The 20,350-nt window shown below is 40.0% G+C and overlaps 1 protein-coding gene across 1 annotated transcript in view; it reads right to left on the bottom strand.

Annotated features, from left to right (window-relative positions):
- The window catches only part of ANKRD55 (ankyrin repeat domain 55), a 101,408-nt gene that overhangs the window by 66,921 nt on the left and 14,137 nt on the right, over positions 1-20,350 (bottom strand). Inside the window, exon 3 of the mRNA XM_053590344.1 lies at positions 1,004-1,126. Within this exon, the coding sequence (XP_053446319.1) occupies positions 1,004-1,126 (123 nt within the window). The remainder of the gene's footprint in view (positions 1-1,003; positions 1,127-20,350) is intronic.

Raw genomic sequence — 20,350 nt, 5'->3', positions numbered from 1 at the left:
TGGGTGGAGGTCCAGGTGGGTCTTTTCAGAATGGATGGGGCTGGGCCAATTATTTTTGTGGTGTTTGGCTGAAGTAGAGACATTAATTATTGTCCAAAATGTTTTCTATCTTACTAGGCTGTTCCTTCCTGGTCCTTTGGCTACAGAGAGCCAGGTTTTGTTAAGACTTCTTTTTTTTTTTTTTAGACAAATTCTTGTTCTGTCACCCAGGCTAGAGTGCAGTGCCATCATCATAGCTCACTGCAACCTCCAATTCTTGGGCTCAAGTGATCCTCCTACCTCAGACTCCCAAGTATCTGGGACTACAGGTACCTGCCATCAAGGCACAACTAATTTTTTCTATTTTTGGTACAGATGGGATCTTGCTCTTACTCAGGCTGGTTGTTGAGACTTTTTTGATCTGTACCTATCAGCATGTCTGGATTGTCAGATTCTTTAGCTCCTCTTGGGATATAAGAAGCAAAAAGAAAACTCAGGAAACTCACCACGGTGTCATTTCCTGGGTGCCAAGGTCATAGCCAATCTGTCATTTTCTCTCTATCTTCTAGAGTCTTTTAATATTTATTTTTATATAATGTCCAGGGTGTTTAGTTGTATTGAGCAGAAAGAATAGGAGAAAAGAAAATCTACTCCATCTTCCCAGAAGCAGAAGTCCTTGTGCTGCTTTTGGAAAGCCCTTTACAGTTACCTTTCTCAACATCCATTGCTACCCAAAGTAGCCTGTCCCTACTCTTTTCTAACTCCTTGGCCTATCTACTTGGATTCTTTATTTAGAGATATTGGAAACAAACTCAAACCAACTGACTGCATTAGAAGAGACGATAGAAAGGATTTGAAGGTTGTGTCCAACACTGTTATTTAAAGAAATACTGAGTTGCCTGCACACAGCCTCAGTATCAAAGTGGCTGTCGCATCTAATTTTATTAACATTGCTTATCTTTGAATACTATCTCTAAAAGGATAGAGCAGAACATTCTGAATTCAAAATGCATAAATATCTCACCTTCACTGTCACAGCATTCTAGGATGGAAGGGTCTTCCCGAATCACTGCGGTCAGAGCATTGACATCTCCATTAGAAGCTGCCTGATACACCATGGTCAAGTCAACTTCCTCAGATGAGTCACCTTCATGCACAAACAGACACAGTGTTAGCATGTGGAGCGAGTTCAGTGAAAGAATAACAATACCAAGTCGTCACCCACACGAGTGATTCATTGACATCTCTCTAGGGAACTGAGGCAGAAGGCTGAGTCATCCTGATCACAGGCAACCTCACCACTTCTGAAGAAAGGGGGACCACTGTGGACATCTGTAATGCCACTACCTTTGCAAAGGAGCCTGAGGGAGTAGATGTCTTTGAGATTCTCTCCAGATGTTCAGGCTTCCTGAAATCAGTGAGACTAGAGAGGACAATGGGCCCTCATCTTGGTGCTGGGTTGCCCTGTTTAGGAATTTTCTTCCCAATGACTCAGTTTATCCATATTTGATGTCAATTCTGTGTGAAGAGCAATTGAGTTGCCCTATGATTGCCATTCATGACAGAAGCCCTTTTTTGGTTTACCCGCCTTTGAAAGAGACATTGTGCTCCCTCATTCCCTGTCCTCCAGATGTACTCACAACCCTTTCCTGCCCGAATCTGTGCCCTGAGAGTTGACCCTTGCTGGCTGCACCCCGGGGCTTCCTCACCTCCTGCTGGCCACAAGAGGCAGGATGCTGGGGGAGAAGAGACATGGGCGCCTCCTCCCACCCTCTCCTAGTGCAGCGTTTAGCAGGAGCTGCCTTCTCCCCACAAGGAGGCTCTTCCTCTGCCCTCAGGGCTCCCTGATAGCACTGTCCCCTCCCATTCTCCTTCAGCTGTACACGTGGAAATGGCTTCCCCCGATCTTAGTTTGAGGTTCTTCAACATCCCTAGTTTGTTCTTTCAACTCAGCTTCATCTCTGCATGTTGTCCCTGCATGAAAGCCCCTTCATTTCAATCATGGACCATCATGAGATGGAATTTCCAGAAGAAAGAGAGCAACTCCTTTGAATCTGGAAGCCACCTGTATTACACCTTTGTGCATGACTGAGCTGACTAATGGCACTGTCAAAGTGACTAATGCCGCTGTCAAAGGCAACAACAGCACTGTGATCAGGCGACCCCAGTGAGCACAGGAAGGACTGAGTGGCTCTGCTCCCAGGGAGACTCCCGTGAGATGCTGCCTTGGGCTCCTCTGCTCATCCTACTTGGCCTAGGCATGGTTCTCTCCCCCCTGAGTGCAGCCATTGCTCAGGGGAAAGACATGTGTCAGAAAAATTTTCTTCAGTTGTATTTTTCTACTAATGTGAACATTATGCCAGAGATATTTTCAGTTCTAATTGATCTTTAGTTGGAAGTAGTTCTGACCCTTTGGCTTGGTTTCTATATCCTGGTGTTTCTGGTATGGCATTAACGAACCTTAATTGGTTGACCTGCCTCAGGAGGATCTTGTTATTGAAAATGATTCACTCATGATGACAAACTGTTTTGTGAGGGAGTGGTTGCTCCCTAATTTGTCCATGGTAACTTTTTTTTAGAGCAGACACACCTGCGTATTTGCTTGGGGACTGGAAATGGGAGAGGAGGGGTGTCAAATACCAGTTCTATGATAAGTATAAGGACTATGGAGCCAGGCACCTTGGGTGTAAATTTTGGCTTATACTGAACAGCTGTGTGAATTTGGGCCAGTTTCCCTCTCTGGGCCTTAGTTTCCCTGTCTTTAAGATGGCAGTGATGATAATTAAGATGACTCCTACCTATCTCATAGGTAGGAGGAAAAAAATGAGTTAATATTTACTCTTACGTGCTTTTAGAACAGGGCCTGTCATGCAATAAACACAACACACAAAGGGTGGCAAAAAATGTATACACACCCTAAGAAAGGGAACAACTATATTAAAATTGTAATACTCAACATACACTGTTAACAAAAGATGAATATAAGTCACTTTGAGTACCTCTTGGAATTGCAGAAGTCAATGTGACTTGAGTATTACAAACTTAATACAGGGTTTTTTTTTTTTCTTAAAAAGATTATACATTTTTTTTGCACCCTCTGTATGACTTGTAAAACTGATGCTAGTTTCAAAAAATATTTAGTGTCCTTAGAAAACATAAGAAATCTGGAACATGTAGAGAAAAAAATCTCTCTTAGATGAGGTCTAGATAAAGAATCCATACTTCGAGTATGACATTAGCTGTCTGGAAGAAACCTTCCCAGGAGTTAGACATTTCGTAAGATTGGTTATCTTTGGGCACAAGAAATAGGGCCCAGATTTAACAAAGATGGGCCTGTATCTGGTTGTACAACCACATCCAGAGATGACGGTGATAACACTTCAGAAGGAAGATCCTGGTGGTGGGTTGAGGAGCTCTGTGTTCTTAGCCTGTTTAAATGTTATATAATGTACTGATGTAACATATAAATGTATTTACAACCTGTTCACTGAGTGCAATAAGATATGTAAGGCACATTTATCACACTGCAAAATAAATGCAGCCAAGAGAAACAATAAATGCAGTGCCCTCTAGGATTAAGATCCCTAAAATACCTTGATGGAAGGATTCTACTAAGATCATATCCAATATGGATAGACTTAGGGTAACTTATCTTAATCTATAAAATACCCAGGTGAACTAATTTAAGGGTGGTTGAATATGTTGTTTTTATTGCTCAATATGCCCTTATTCTGTAATGTTAACCTGATTATTTTCTAGGGGTAACCTCCTCTCTACTTTCAGTCTATTGACTGATTCAGTGAGACTGACTGCATCCTGGTCTCAGGAGCAGAACATGTGACCTAGGACTAAGCCATGTAGCACCAGCATTATTCTGGTCACAGAGATTGATTCGGGGATGTGACCCAGTCAGAGACGATGAAAAACAATAATATGTTGACTAGGATTGTTGAGAATAATATTTTTACTTTGTTCTACCACCCATGAACCTGGGAGCGACTTGGTGAACATCTTATGGGTAGAGAGCCTAAGAACAATTAAGACAACACAAAACAGCAGAGCTGGGTCAAGAGAAGGAAATAGTTGAGACCTGGTGACATCATTTGAAGTATTGACTCAAGCCACACTTGAAGTTAGCACTATCTTTTGAACATTAACACATGTTGATCAATTCTCTTTCTGCTTGTTGATTTTTAATTAGTTTTATAAATTTATTAGTTGTATGTGTACATATTTATGGGATGCGGGTGATATTTTGATACAAACATACAATGTGTAATGATTGAATCTGCATAATTTGGATATCCATCATCTTAAACATTTGTCATTTCTTTGTGTTGGGAATATTCCAAATATAGTCTTCTAGCTATTTTGAAATATTCAATAAATTGTTAGCTATAGTTGCTCAATTGTGGTACCCTACACTAGATCTTGTTTCTCCTATCTTACTACATATTTGTACCCATTAATTAGCCCCTCTCCACTAGCCTTCCTAGCTTTTGATAATCACCTTTCTATTCATTACCTCTGTGAGCTCAGTTATTTAGCTCCCACATGTAAATAAAAATTGACATTTATCTTTCTGTGCCTGGCTTATTTCACTTAATACAATCTTCTCTAGTTTCATTGATGTTGTTGCAAATGACTGGATTTCATTCCTTTTTATGGTGGAATAATATTCCACTGTGTGTATTTAAGCCACATTTTCTTTATCCATTCATCTATTGATGGATACTTAGGTTGATTTCATCTCTTGACTGTTGTGAATAGTGCTGTGATAAACATGGAGTGCAGATATCTCTTTGATACACTGATTTCCTCTCTTTAGGATACATACCTAGCAGTGGGATTGCTGGATCATATGGTAGTTCTATTCCCAAGTTTTTGAGGAACCTCCATACTGCTTTCCATTCTGTGGGTTGTCCCTTCACTTTCTTGATTATTTCTGTTGCTGTGCAGAAGGTTTTTAGCTTAATGTAATTTCATTTATCCATTTTTGCTTTGGTGGACTTTGCTTTTGAGATCTTACTCAAGAAGTCTTTGCCTAGACCAATGTCTTGAAGTGTTTCCCCAATATTTTCTTCTAGTAGTTTCATAGTTTGGGTCTTACATTTAAATCCTCAATCCATTTTGATTTGATTTTTGAACACAGTAAGAGGTAAGGGTCTAATTTCATTTTCTGCATATGGATATCCAGTTTTCTAAGCACCATTTTCTTCCCCCCAGGTATATTCTTGGTGCCTTTGTTGAAAATGAGTTGGCTTTAAATGTGTGGGTTTATTTCTGTGTTTTCTCTTCTGTTCTATTGATCTATATGTCTGTTTTTACATCAATGTTATGCTGTTTTCATTTCTATAGACTTACAGTATAATCTGAAGTCAGATGATATGATGTCTCCAACTTAAGCCAGTTTACAGAATTTTTTTGTGTTGGTTCTGTTTTTGTTTTTTTTTCACTGCAAGGGTTTTAACTGATAAAATGTTTTAGCAGTGGCACATTGAAAAATAACTTAGGGCTGGGCACAGTGGCTCACGCCTGTAATCCTAGTACTTGGGAGGGTGCAGCTGGTGGATTGCCTGAGCTCACAGGTTTGAGATCAGCCTGAGCCAGAGTGAAACCCTGTCTCTAAAAACAGCTGGGCTTTGTGGTGGGTGCCTTTATTCCCAGCCATGTGGGAGGCTGAGGCAAGAGAATCGCTTGAGTCCAAGAGACTGAGGTTGCTGTGAGCTGTGACACCACAGCATTCTCCAAGGGTGACAAAATGAGACTCTGTCTCTAAATAGATAAGTAAATAAATAAATAACTTAGGGTTTTAGCTAGACAGTTAGCTCTATAGAAATTATCAGTGTTTTAATAAATTAGTAGGGTCCCTGGTTGCCTTATTAATAGCCTAGTAACCATACTGGTGGAGGTGATAGGCCCTTTTCATTCTTAACTAGTTGACGTTATACTGAGGTCTATGGCCTGTGGATTAAATGGGGCTATCGGTGGCTGGAGAACATTCTGAAGAGAGTGATCAGAATGGGATATGAATGAACTTCGTTCATGTCATATAAAGAAGAGTTAGAGGAAATAAATGTGTTTACTTTGAAGATTATTCTGTGAGGTCATGATAGAAGTTTTCAGGTAATCTGAAGAGTTTTTTTCCTAATTAAAAAACTGTGGTACAGGGGTATTTGCGAAACTTGGTAAATGTAGAATATAAATGTTTTGGCACAGTAACTGAGATAACGCCGGAAAGGCTATGTTAACCACTGTGATAAAAATGTGTCAAATTGTTTATGAAGCGAGTGTATGATGCCCCATAATCATATCAATGTATACAGTTATGATTTAATAATAATAATAAAAAAGAAATATTAATTCCAAAAAAATAAAATAAAAAAAATAAAAAACTGTGGTAAAAAATACACAACAAAATTTACCATTTTAACCATTTTTAAGTGTATGTATAATTTAGTGGCATTGCGTACTTTCACATTCATTGTGCAACCATCACCACCATTCATCTTTTGAATTCTTCTCATCTTCCAAAACTTTATACTCATTAAGTATCTCCTTCCTTGCCTCCAGCCCCTGGAAACCACCATTCCACTTCCTGTCTCTAGTCACCTCATATATGTGGAATCACCAATACTGGCCCTTTTGTGACTATCTTATTTCGCTTAGCATAATGTCCTCAGGGTTCATCCAAGTTGTAGCATGTGTCAGAGTTTTCTCCCTTTCTAATGCTGAATAGTATTTAATTATATGTAGGTACCACATTTTGTTTATTCATTATCTTCCTCTCATAGGGACAGAGGCCCCATGGCCTGGTCACCACTTAAACGCTCTACCTCACAATACTATTACAATGGCAGTTGTTGATACACTTCAACATGAGTTTTGGTGGGGACACTCAAACCATAGTAACTATTCTTTCCCTGTTGAATGGTCTTGACACCTTGGTCAAAGATCAGTTGACCACAGATGTATGGAATTATTTATGGACACTATCAGTTCTATTCCATTGATCTATATGTCTGTCTTTATGCCAGCTTTGTAGTAAGTTTGAAATCGGGAAGTGTGAAACTTCCAATTTTGTTCTTATCAAAGATTGTTTTGGCTATTTGTGTGTCCCTTGAGATTCCATATGAATTTTAGGATGGATTTTTCTGTTTCTGAAAAAAAAAAATATCATTGGGATTTTGTTAGAGATCATATTGAACCTTTGGGTACTATTGACATCTTAACAATATTAAGTTTTCTAATTCATGAAACACAAGATATCTTTCCATTAACTGGTGTCATCTTTAATTTATTTCAGTAATGATTTCTAGTTTTCAGTGTACAAATTTTCTTTTGCTTCCTTAGTTAATTCTTTAATATTTTATTTTTTTCATGTTATTGTAAATAGGATTTTTACTTCAAGGGCTTTTATGCAGATAATTTTGGGATAAAATTGCTCTGTTTGATATCAGCAGTGAATTTTCAATATGAGAAAAAGAATAGTTGCTATGGTTTGAGTGTCCCCACCAAAACTCACATTAGAAATAGCAGTGGATTTTAATTGTTAGGGCTTTATAAAAATGGTCTGGATCACCTCAAGAGGTGGTGATCTTCCTCTCATTGGAAATGGCCAGATGGGCACCACCAATGTTTGGAAGGAATTCAGATACGGAATGAAGCACAGAGTAGTGGGGGAGGAAGAGTTGTGAAGCAGAACAGAATGTACTTCAGAGTTCCTGCTAGTCTTGCCATAGGATACTAAACCACAGAGTGATTAGGAAATAGGAAACGAAGGAGCTTCAACTAGAGGGTGTGTAGAAATAGTCAATCTAAGTTTCAGTCAATGCAAATAATTGTGCCTAAACTTGGAGACTGTTCAAAGAATTTCTGAAGAAATAAGGAAGGATGATGTAGAAATAACAGGTACAAAGAGAAGAATGACTGATTGTTCTTTTGGAATCTAAAGAGGGAGCAGAGCATTTTTTTTCTGCTAAAGGTCACCAAGACACTTAAGATATCCAAAAGGCCTACACACACACAAAATATATATATATATAAACACATAGATTCTTCCTGTCCATCTTCCTTATGTATTCATCTCTATATTAACATTTATCTGATCTATTCTTCATATCTTTCCTGATTCTTAGGAGAGGAGTATGGTTTGAATGACTCTTCCCTCTCTAACTGTGTGAAAGCTAAACTAGATAGACTTCAATGCAGTGCATAAAGAGATATTCCAGGATGCACACAGAATGGGAGACTCAGAAAGTAGAGAAAATGGAACAGACATGAAGAAATAGGAAAAAAGAAGCATGTGAAGAGATATAGATTATACGTGTGTGTGTGTGTGTATTTTTTGAGACAAAGTCTTACTCTGTTGCCCTCAGTAGAATGCCATGACATCATCATAGCTCACAGCAATTTCAAACTCCTGGTTCAAGCAATCCTCTTGCCTCAGCCTCCTGAGTTGCTGGGACTACTGGCAGCCCCAACAAGGCCCAGATAGGTTTTCTATTTTTAGTTGGGATGGTGTCTTGCTCTTGCTCAGGCTTGTCTTGAACTCCTGAGCTCAAGCAATCCACCTGCCTTGGCCTCAGGGTGCCAGGATTATAAGCATGAGCCACCACACCCAGCCTCAGATTATATTTTATAAAAAGTTAAATATGTATAATCAGAGGGTACCAAAAAATGTATACATATTTTAAGAAAGGAAGAAACTCGATTAATATTATAATACTTAATATAGTATTAATTAACCATTTATTATCTTGTATATCTTATCTAGTATCTCTTGTAATTACAGAAGTCAAATGTGGCTTGCGTATTACACTCTCTATCCATGAAATATGTAAATGACTATAAGAACATGCGGCATAGTCAACGGAGATCATCTCTTGGATATTCTTCAGAATTGTCTATATTTTCCAAATTATCTACAAATTATTCTTTTATACTCTTCAAAGTAAACCAAGTTTTTTTCCTTAAATAATGAGTGAGGAGTTGGGCTTACTAGCTTTAATATATTACAATTGAAAGGACAGATAGTGCCTATAATGTCTATAACTAAGAAAACAAGCCCTTGATATTTGATAAAGTTATAAAAGAGAAAAAATTGTGTGTTGTGTTAATTCTGAACACTAATAGATTTTTTTAAAGGTACGTATTTTAGATTTCTATTAATTTTGACATAAAAATTGAAGACTAGACATTCTTGAAATCATATCTTTCAATAATTTTTTATAGTTAATAAACCTAACTGGTTTATGGCTGTTTCACAGATTATCTAATCACAAGAGCCTAGCATTAAACTGGGATTTCAGATGTATGACAGACTATTAGAAATGTTTGGGTTAGAGAATTTTCCTCAGAACTTCTCACATTTTATACAAACATGGGTTGCTTTTCTAGAATTTTATGTGTTAGCTCAGCCTTTGGGTTATTATGGACTGCATCAATTAACAGGGACCATTTTGTTGAAATTATCCAGAGGTCAGTTTGACAATTGTTCTGCTTAAGCCATGACCCTTTTGTGAAAAAGCCCAGTCAGAGTAAAGGCAGACTGGGGTGTTTTGGGGAGGCTTTCTTTGGTTTATTCTAAGAATCCTTGTATGACCGAACTACTCTAGTGTCGTCTAGTGATGACTGGATTCATTTGGGGCAAGGACAAAGGACTCTGCCGCTCTTTCTTAGATTGTTCCTTGGAGCAGAATTGACTGCCTGTGAAGAAAAGAAATTTATTTGTTCATCTGTTCATTTAACATCTGCCGTAGGCTAGTAAAATCGTAGATGCAAAGGTGATAGTCTTTGTCCTTAAGAAAGACATGTCCTAGTGAGATGACAAATATCTAATTGATGATTGATACATACCAGAGATATTATGGCAGGACAGGGGAAGCATCACTTCAAGGATTAGTTTCCTGGCCATTCTCTTAATTTAGTTCTCTCACTGTCCTCTGTAGGATTATCTTGGATGCTTTGGGAACAGTAGAGAAATTGCATTCTTGGGACTATCCAGAATCCAAGGCCTTTCCAACTTCAGAGACCAGTGCTGACCCTCAGTGACATGCAACAACATTGCCATCCACTGGTGACAAAGAGTCTCTGTAGGCCTTGGCCTGGGCCCCCTGAGCCAGGATGCTGCCAGTTCTGCTGGGTAGAACTAAAACCAGTCTGGAACTGTCTGGCCATGCAAGAACAAGTTTAAGGTCACTGATATGGCATGCTGGGATTGATGTGACACACAGCATACACATGTGGAGTTTGACCCTGGCACTGTCACTTGCCTGCTAGCTACATGACCTTGGGTGAGTTGCTTAACCCCTCTGTGCCCATCCTTCACTTGTCAAATGGGATGAGCCTAGTGCCCACTTCTCAGGGCTGTTCTGAGAACTGAGTTAATCCATATTTAGTAATGAGAGCAATGCCTGGCAGAGAGGAGAGTGAGGACTCAGAGTGCTTCAGTTATTATCATCAGAGTCACTGCTTTGACGTTATTGGCACCTCAGTCTTCTTTTCCATTAATGAGACTCTGCCCTGTGCAGCAGGCTCTAGTGATTTTGTGAGTTGAAACATTTTCTCAGGTTCCCCGCTTTGGTCCCCCAGGCTGTGCTGCCTGAGACTTTAGGAATGTTTTAGGAAGTCTCAGTCATATGGGAAGAAGAAAGAGAGCGTCTTTCTAACATTTTAGAAAGAAAAATAGCTCCAAGATTTCCACACGTACCAACCAGCAGAGAACAAATACTCAAAGCAACCTTCCTGCCGTGGGAGTGGAAGAGGAGGGGCTTCCTTCTGTGGGGAGGATGTCCTGCCACCACATTATCTCAAGAATCAATATCTGGCCACACGCAGACCTTTCTTTACAACTGGATTTGTGATGCAGCACAACAGTGTCTTGGATCGCCTTATCCCTGTGTCTGTGGCGCTGCTGCTTCTGAGCTGTGAATGTCACTTTCTGTTTGGCGTCTCTCCTGGATATTGGGGCCCTGGGAAATGGAATTTCCTGTTCCACAGACACAGTCCTGTCTGTGTTGCACTTCAGTAAAGATGCCTCATTTCTGTACACTGATGTTTAAAAAGAAAGGTCTCAGTCTTTAATGTATAGGGCCTTTGGAACTGGGAAAATATATGTATTTATTGATCAATTTATTAAGCATGTTCTACTGAAATGGGTTTTCTTCCCCATTGGAATTTTGTGGAAATCTTGTTGATGTTAAAGTATTGTGTCAAGTTCTTTGGTAATTAGGCAGATATAAATCTGAAGTTAATTTTATGAAGGATTGTACCTGCCTTGCTGGTTTGTGGAAGCTGAAATGTTGGCCATGTTGCCCTTGTGACCATCCTTCCTCCAATCTCCCTCACTTTCTTCAGAGTCAAATACATGACCCCATCCCCTCTCACTTTCTGGATGTGGCAGGTGTTGGAGTCATGCTTTTGCCCTTTTGTTCTTTATTTTTTGGAATAGAGTCTCACTTTGTTGCCCAGGATAGAGTGCCATGGCATCAGCCTAGCTCACAGCAACCTCAAACTCCTAGGCTCAAGGAACCCTCCTGCCTCAGCCTCCTGAGTAGCTGGGACTATAGGTGCCTACCATGAAGATTGTCTAATTTTTCTATTTTTAGTAGAAATGGGGGGGTCTCACCATTGCTCAGGCTGGTCTCGAACTCCGGAGCTCAAGAGATCCTCCCATGCTAGGATTTCAGTTGTGAGCCATTGATCCTACCCCCCACCTTTTTTTTTTGCAGTTTTTGGCTGGGGCTGGGTTTGAACCCACCACCTCTGGTATATGGGGCAGGTGCCCTACTCCTTTGAGCCACAGGAGCCGCCCTGAGGCTACCCTTTTAATTGGGGGGCACCAATTAAAGGTGCAGAATGGGTGAGACAAAGGGTTTGTAGAATGGGTGAGACAAAGGTGTAGAATGGGTGAGACAAAGGGTTTGTATATTCTGGAGCAGAGCAGACTCAGTTGAACATGACAGCTGTTTTCAACTTTGGAGAAGCTGGAAGAAAGTTTAGGCTTATTTTCTATAGATCCAGCAGGCAGAACTAGTTCTGATGGGTAGAAATTGCAGTCATTATAGTAAGACTGCGGAATGACTAGCATTGAAACAGAAGTGGTCACCTTGACCACTGGTGTGCGCCTATATATTAAAGGCTGAGATCTTTCTTTTTAAACATCAGTGTACTGATGACTCATCACTGCCGGTATTTAAGGAGGTTCTGATGTGCCTGGGGGATGTTCTTGAGGAGATATTTGCATCGAGTGGAAGGCTGACCTCTGCATTTCCTTTCCTGGTTGCTAGTCTGTCTGTCTACCTAGCATCTGTAGAGAACCAAATGATGAATTGCCCATCATTCAGGAACAACAACTTTTGGGCTGGGGGGTGGGGTGGGTTCTTCCTTGGATTGTTTGAAGCATTCTCCTGGTGGCCCTCCACTGTGCTCACTTATAAAACTGCCTCCAGAGTCTTGATCTCCTGAAAATCCTTTAACAAGATATGTAATTTGGGTGGCTGGCCCAGTGTCAGACATTGAACAAGGCTGTGGTTCTGTTGTCCCTTGAGCCCTGCTGTGGCCACATTCTATCAGATGGCTTTCCCTGGGGGTCTGCCTTGTCAGGGCTCTGCTTTCTCCCTCTTTACAGATGATGCCTTCCCACATCATCCCCTTCTGTAAATTATCTTTCAAATTTCATTGTCCCTTTAAAGTGCTTGAATGTGCATTGGGTCTACAAGTCAGTCTGACAATAGTTCCTGGATGATTGGATTACAAAAATTGTGAACACACAATAAGAAGAAAAAGATGTAAACTCAAAGTGATCACCTGATCACCGTTACAATGTTGGTGTGTTGTGTGTACTCGTGTGTGGCAGGAAAGGTTTTCGTCATCCTATCCCACCTCCTTTTGTGTCACCCCTGTTTCTCCATCCCCTGGATGATGTAATGTGGCAGTGGGGAGAGGGTCAGCAGGAGGCCAGCTTGGGAGCCTGAGGCGCTGGCTGTTGCAGATGGCGAAGCTGTGTGCCTCTGTGACTTCCACCTTCTCCTCTGAATCCCCTCCTGCCTCCCATGCAGGCATGGCTGGAAATGAGCAGCAGTGTAATCCAAAGTCCACTAAAAAGACAAGGCCAGTTCCAGAGGAGGAAGCAAAAAGATTAAAAATTCCTAATAGCTGTGAGGCCAGGAGGCAGGGAACAAGAAGTAGAAAGTTCTGGAAGATGCTACTGCCTGAGGTGGGTAGAGCCCTCAGAGATTAGGACAGTGGCCTAGGCCTGTGGCTGAATCTTGCAGGTGGTGTCGGCTGGTGGGGCAGAGCTAGTGGACCAGGCAGCCATGCAAATCTCAAATCTCCCACTGTGAATCTTTCTGTGGATTGGAATACAGTGCTAGAACCTGAAGAAATGACTGAACTTCTCCGTGATTCCGTGTGAAGTTGGCTAACACAGGGCTATTTTGTTGCCCACTTATCAAATGAATCTCTCTCCTCTCTCCTGCCCCTTCTCTCTTCCCCACTGCCCAGAATTCCCCTTCCCCAGGGACCAGCCCAAGGGTGCTAGCAAGAGCAAGTCACATCTTGCTTGGCAGAGTCCCCAGTCCAGATGGAAGTAACTTTTTACTTGCCGGGTTACCACTAGTGTGTATGCAGGGCAATAGAGCAGCGAGGATCACACAATCCCTATTGATCTGAGGATACAGAAATATGTGTATTTTAACATTGTAACAACCAATAACTAATAGTTCCGAGCATGGTGCTGGGATTACACACGTCAATTTTTTTCTTTACAAAACTACAGTCATTCTATATATAGTCATGTGTCACTTGACAGCAGGAATAACTTCCGAGACATGTGTCAGTAAGTGATTTGTCTCTGTGTGAACATCACAGAGTGCTCTTACACACACCTGGGCTCCAGGGTACAGCCCACTGCTCTCAGGCAGCCCACCTGTACAGCACATGACTTTACTGAATATCGCAGGTGGTTGTAACACATTGATAAGCATTTGTGTATTTAAACATAGACCGACACAGTGAAATGCACTATAAATATTAAATAATGGTGCACCCAAATGGGGCATCCTGGTGAGTTAGTGGGTGAGTGGTGAGTGGATGTGGAAGCCTAGGACATCACCGTACACTCCTGTTGACTATAAATACTAGACACTTAGGCTGCACTAAATTCATTAAAAAAATTTTCTTTCTTCAGTAGTAAATTAACCTTAGATCATTATAATACTTTTACTTTATTAACTTCAGGTTTTTTGACTTTTTAACTCTATTGTATTAATAATAACACTTAGCCTAAAACACACATTGTGCAGTTGTACGAAAACATTCTCCTTCTTTTTATCCTTATTCTATAAGCTTTTTTCTATTTTTAAATTTAAAAAAATGTTTTACATTAGCAAGGGCTACACAGGGTCAGGATCATCAATATCGCTATGTCCCAGCTCTGCCTCTTGTCCCACTGGAAGGTCTTCAGGGCCAATAACAGGCACGAAACTGTCATCTCCTGTGGTAACAGTGCCTTCTTCTGGAAGACCTCCTGGTACCTGCCTGAGGCTGTTTCACAGGCTTATTTTTTTCTAAGCAGTAGGAGTACACACTAAAATAACGATAGAAAGTATAGTATGATAAACATATAAACCAGCAACAATTGTGTATGATCAAGTGTTATGTACTTTACATAATTATATGTGCTATACTTAGCATAAGACTAGACCTAGTGTAACTAATTTAATTATTCTTGTATGGGGCATTTAAAATTATTTTAAAAATTTAGCTGAGATTTTCTCAAGAATTAGTTTCTTCTTTTGTGAATATAAGTTCTATTGCTCTTCTGAATGATGCTATAAAATTCTTACATATATGTCTTTTTGTGCATCTTTGATTAACTCCTTTGGACTCTTTTACACAGGTGAACTTGAGAGTCCACAGGTTTATCTCTTTATCAGATAACCTTCCAGAAAGGTTGAACCGATACACCCTCCCCAAGCAGTGCTTAAGAGCATGCATTTCACCCCATTCTCAGTGATATTGAACTTTATCTTTCTTTTTTTTTCAGACAGAGTCTTAAGCTGTCACCCTGGATAGAGTGCCGTGGTGTTAAACGGCTCACAGCAACCTCCAACTCGGGCTGAAGCGATCCTCTTGTCTCAGTTTTTTTATTTTCAGTAGAGACGGGGGGGGGGGGGGTGGGGGGAAGGTGGGGAGTAGGGGAGGCAGTGGGGGTCTCGCTTTTGCTCAGGCTGGTCTCAAACTCATTAGCTCAAGTGATCCACCCACCTAGGCCTCCCAGAGTGCTAGGATTATAGGTGTGAGCCATCATGCCTGGCTGGAACTCTATCTTTTTTAAAAAAAATTAATGCTGATATAAAAGGAGAATAGTATATTATTTTCAATGGCCATTTCTTTCATTGTTTCTGAGGAGAGGAAAGTTTTTGATACATTTATGCCCATTTTAGGAATTATGTATTGGTCTTATTATTTAAGATGTTTGTCTTCAAAATTGATTTGAAAGAGCTTTATACACAGTAAAGACCCTAGCCTCTCATCTGTTATAAAGCTGTAGTTACCTTTCCACGTTTGCCACTTAAGTTCTCAGTTGTGTTATGTTAGTTTTTAAGAAATACATTTTCAGTATTTATGGATACTGCATTTTAAAATTTATTTCAATGCTTATATGATCAGAAGGGTCATCATTGTGAAACCTTATGCTTATTTATATTTGTTTTTATTTAGTTCCACAAAATATGAAGCTTTTAAACTTCATTTTTATACTGCAATAGATTTTTAAACAAATTTTCAATTATTGGATAATTCTCCCTTTTCTTACTAATTTGTAACAGCAACTCTATGAATACTTTGTCATTATTTTCACTTTAGGAGGCCCATTTACTACAACTGTGGCTTGGGGAGCAGGGACTCCAGCACCACCCTCTCTGCAGTGGTACATATGTGGACTTGGAGATACCAACGAAGTCCACCTCAGGCATATTCCATAGAGACTTGTGGTCAGTCCACGGTCAAGCTTCTTAGTTTTTTAATGTTTCTTATACAATTTTGAATTCTAGAATTTTTAGTAGCACACTGGAAAGAATTAAAATTCTAAGAAGTGAAAACTGCCACGCAACCACTTCTATAGAATAACAATATCTCCTGGGATCTATAAAAGCATCCACAGTGGTTGCATTTGCTCACAGGTGCTTTTCAGGGCTATGTCCATGTCTGAGTAATAGTCATGAAGATGGCCAACACTTAATGCTCACTGTCTGCCAGGGACTGGGCCAAGAACTTTCTAGAAATCAACTCACTTAAGTCTCACTGTATAAGGTAGGTACTACAATTACACCCATTTTATGGATGAGGAAACTGAGGGACAGAGTAGGAAAGTAACTTGCCCAGAGCTACACAGGTAGTAAGTGGAGAAACCCAGCTGAGGCTGCAGACGATCAGGCCCTAGGTTCTAACCCTGGGAGCCATAAACACTGCTGTCTGGAGGCTCTTTCACTTGGAGGCAAAGCCCTAATGTAGCCCAATAAACTTGTGGCCTTTCCTTGGTATTGGGTGGACAGTCCCCATTTCCACATTCCATTCTTTCTTTTAGCAGCTTGTACCCTGCCCTCCACCCTATTGCACAAGTTGTGCAGCTCTGGGTTTTGCCTGACACATCATTGTGCTAGAATTTATACTGATTGTAGCAAAAAATTTTACACATTAACCAAAAATTGGAAGCACATCTGTGAAGAGTTGGCTGTACACCAGGGAGGGAATTTAAGCTAGTGGTAATAGAACAAAGCTTCTAAAGCAAGGTTTAGTGAATGCTTTTCAAATGTTAAGTTAAATGTCAAATGGCCAAAGGACAAATAACTCTTAAACTGAAGCACAGAAAAATAGTGACATTTTTCTAATTTGTTTTCCAAGGTTAGCATAAACTGGCAATGATACACACAAATGCAGACACACACACAGGCATCTATAACAAATTCGTCAGTGCAAAATTCTAAGTTCTAAATTCAGTTCTACTGGATTAATTTTCATTGGGTATTAAAATAATAATAAATACATTATGGCCAAATAGAGTTTGTTCCAGAATATAAAGATACTTTGATTTGAGAATGTCTATCACACCAATAGAAAAAAGGCATGATTATATGAGTGAAGACCAGAAGGACTTTTGATGAAATTTGATATCTGTTCCAAAAAAGTCCTTAACATCTATCTATCTATATATCTATATATGTTTTAGACAGTCTCATTCTGTTACCTACGCTAGAGTGCCATGTCATCAGCCTACCTCACAGCAATCTCAAACCCCTGGGCTCAGGCAATCCTCCTGCCTCAGCCTCCCAAGCAGCTGAGACTATAGGTGCCCATTGCCTGGCTCATTTTTCTATTTTTAGTAGAGATGGGGTCTGGCTCAGGCTGGTGTCCAACTTCTGAACTCAAGCAATCCACCCACCTCAGCCTCCCAGAGTTCTAGGACTATAGGCGTGAGACACTGCACCCAGCCTGAAGATGACATTCTTAATATGATTAAGTACATATATTTTAAACCAATTGCAAACATTATACCCAATAATAATATGAAAGAGGAAGGAAGAAGTAAGACAAACTCTAATTAATGCAATAAGACAGTTACTTATTAACACAAAGAAACGAGATACTATAATCATAAAGGAAGAGCAAAATAATCAAAATGTAATAATAGCTACTTTTACAGATGACATGTTCTAGGCACTGTCCTAATAGTTTCATTTGAATTAGGCCATTTATTTCTTTCAACAACTTTATGAAATAGGTGTATCTTCCTTCTCCCCAACCCACATTTAGAGATGAAGAAACTGAAACACAGAAAGTTTCAACCACGTTTCCAAAGTTGCACAGTTATTAAGTTGTGGGCTTTGAACCAGTCAGTCTGACCTGGAGCAAGGATTCTCAACTACTATGTGGCAATATCCCTCAGGATTTTGAATGATTTAATTATGTATCCGGCAGCACTAGTGAATTAACCATAGAACAAGTAGAATTAATAAGATTTGATTTAAGTTAGTCAGATTTTAAAATAGTTAAAAAACTAGATAGTTCTATATTAAATAACATAAGGAGGGAAATAACCCATTACATTGAAAATATAAAGTTACCAATACATAGACTCGCCCTGGAAGGATACCCAAGAAACTGATCACATTGTTTTGCTTCCATGGAGGGGAATTGGATGGTTGGAAGTGGAGCAAGCGTGGGTTACACTGTACATTTTTTATACCTTGAAAGTATGTGAATGTATTACCATTCCCAAAGCAAAAATAAACAAAAAATAAAACATAAAAAAGGATAAGACTAGCCAATAAGAAATAGTATTGAGGGACATTGCTATGTCAGCTCGCACAATATTATAAAACAATTAAAACAATGAAATTTTGCTTCAACACCAGATTGACTGACTACTAGAGCAGCACAGATCCCCAAAAACTGGCACCAGCATGAAGGGGAAGCAAACCGGCAGGCTGGTCTTTGACCAAAGGAAGAGTTTTTTTCTAGAAAGCCTTAGACTCAGGGCAGAACACCAGGAAGAGAAAAGAGGGAAAGTAGAACCCCTCCAAAGCCTATGAGCATCCATGATGAGTCAGTTTCCTTCTGATATGGTTTACCTTCTCAGGCAATTCTGAGGCTGCACTTCCAAATGAAAAGGGGTGGTTGGCCATGAATTCAACACAGGGGAAGAGACAACTTGGAGGGTGGCATGTTCTTTTGACCTGGGGAGTCTGGATGTCCATATGATATTAAGCGAGTCATTTATAATAATCACTAGCACTGACTAAATGATTTGTGGCGGTCAGGCACAATTCCAGGTGCTTTGATGTAATTCAATCTTTATCTCCATCCTTTGTAGTAGCATCCTACTAACTTAGAAGGTGAGGAAAACAAAGAACGTAGATGTAGGCACCCGAGTCGCACAGTAGGTGGCAGCACTGGGCCCCAGTGCCCATGCAATCCCCTCCACTGTACCACAGCTAATCCCACTCTGCTTCAGTCTCCAATATAAAGGAGGGACTAAGGTTCTCGCCAATTCTGAAAGTACTACTATTCTGAGACAGAACAATTCCAGGATCCATTCTTAAATTGGTTTCTGCTGTGGCCACCTGAACCCACTAACTCTGAGCCCATCTCAACTGTCTTTCATATTCAGGGGTCCATGCTGAGTCAGCTTTGTTGTGGCCAAAATCCAGGACACCATTTTTTAAAAATAATATTTAAATCGTAGAAGGATAAAAGTGATAATTCAGGTGTCCATCTCAGGGTGGTTATTTTTTGTTGTTCTTTGTTTTTTTGAGACAGAGTTTCACTCTTTCACCCAGGCTAGAGTGCAATGGCATCAGCCTAGCTCACAGAAACCTCAAACTCCTTGGCTCAAGTGATCCTCCTACCTCAGCCTCCTGAGTAGCTGGGACTATAGGACCCACCACAATGCCCAGCTAATTTTTCTATTTTTAGTAGAGACAGGGTCTTGCTTTGCTCAGGTTAGTCTCAAACTCTTGAGCTCAAGAAATCCTCTTACTTCAGCCTCCCACAGTGCTAGGATTACAGGTATGAGCCAGTGGGCCTGGGCCTTCTCTGGGTTTTTAAAAATGAGAAACGCAAATCAAAAGCACTTCAACATATTGCCTAACCTCAGTGAGAATGAACCACATCACAAGGTCCCAAAACAACAGATGCTGGTGTGGGTGTAGAGAGAAGGGAAAATTCTTGCACTGTTGATGGGACTGGACACTAGTACATTCTTTATGGAAAGAAGTATGGAGACTCCTCCAAGAACTAAAAGTAGACCTTTCATTTGATCTTATAATCCCATCATTAGGTGTCTATCCAAAAGAAAAAGTCATTTTACCATAAGGACATTTGCACAGCAGCGCAATTCACAAGTGCAAAGATGTCAAAACAGCCCCAAAGTCCTTTAAAACATGAATAGATTAATAAAGTGTGGTTATGTATACCATGGAATATTATGTAGCCATAAAAAGATGGAGATTTTGTGTCTTTTGTAATGACCTGAATGGATTTGGAGAACACTCCACAAAGGGAATGGGAAAACGATTATCCCATGTACTCAATACTAAAATGAAACTAGTAGATTAACAGCCATGTGCCCACAGGAGATAAAAAGTCAATTAAATTCAGGAAGAGGGGAGAAGGGCAGAAGGTTCAGTGAATTCCCACCCAATGGGAACTATGCATGAATGTATGGCACACTTTCTGGGTGATGGACTCAACTACGACTCAAACTTTCCCTTACAAATACAAACAATGTAACTTAATGGACTCTCATATTAATCTGAAATTTTAAAAAAACACACAAAAAATTTTTTAAAAATAGCAGACTGTGTTC

Source organism: Nycticebus coucang, chromosome 1 (genome assembly GCF_027406575.1).
Source record: "Nycticebus coucang isolate mNycCou1 chromosome 1, mNycCou1.pri, whole genome shotgun sequence".
Classification (NCBI taxonomy): Eukaryota; Metazoa; Chordata; class Mammalia; order Primates; family Lorisidae; genus Nycticebus; species Nycticebus coucang.
Note: the sequence above shows the minus strand (reverse complement) of the source record. Positions and strands in the feature narration are given on the sequence as shown.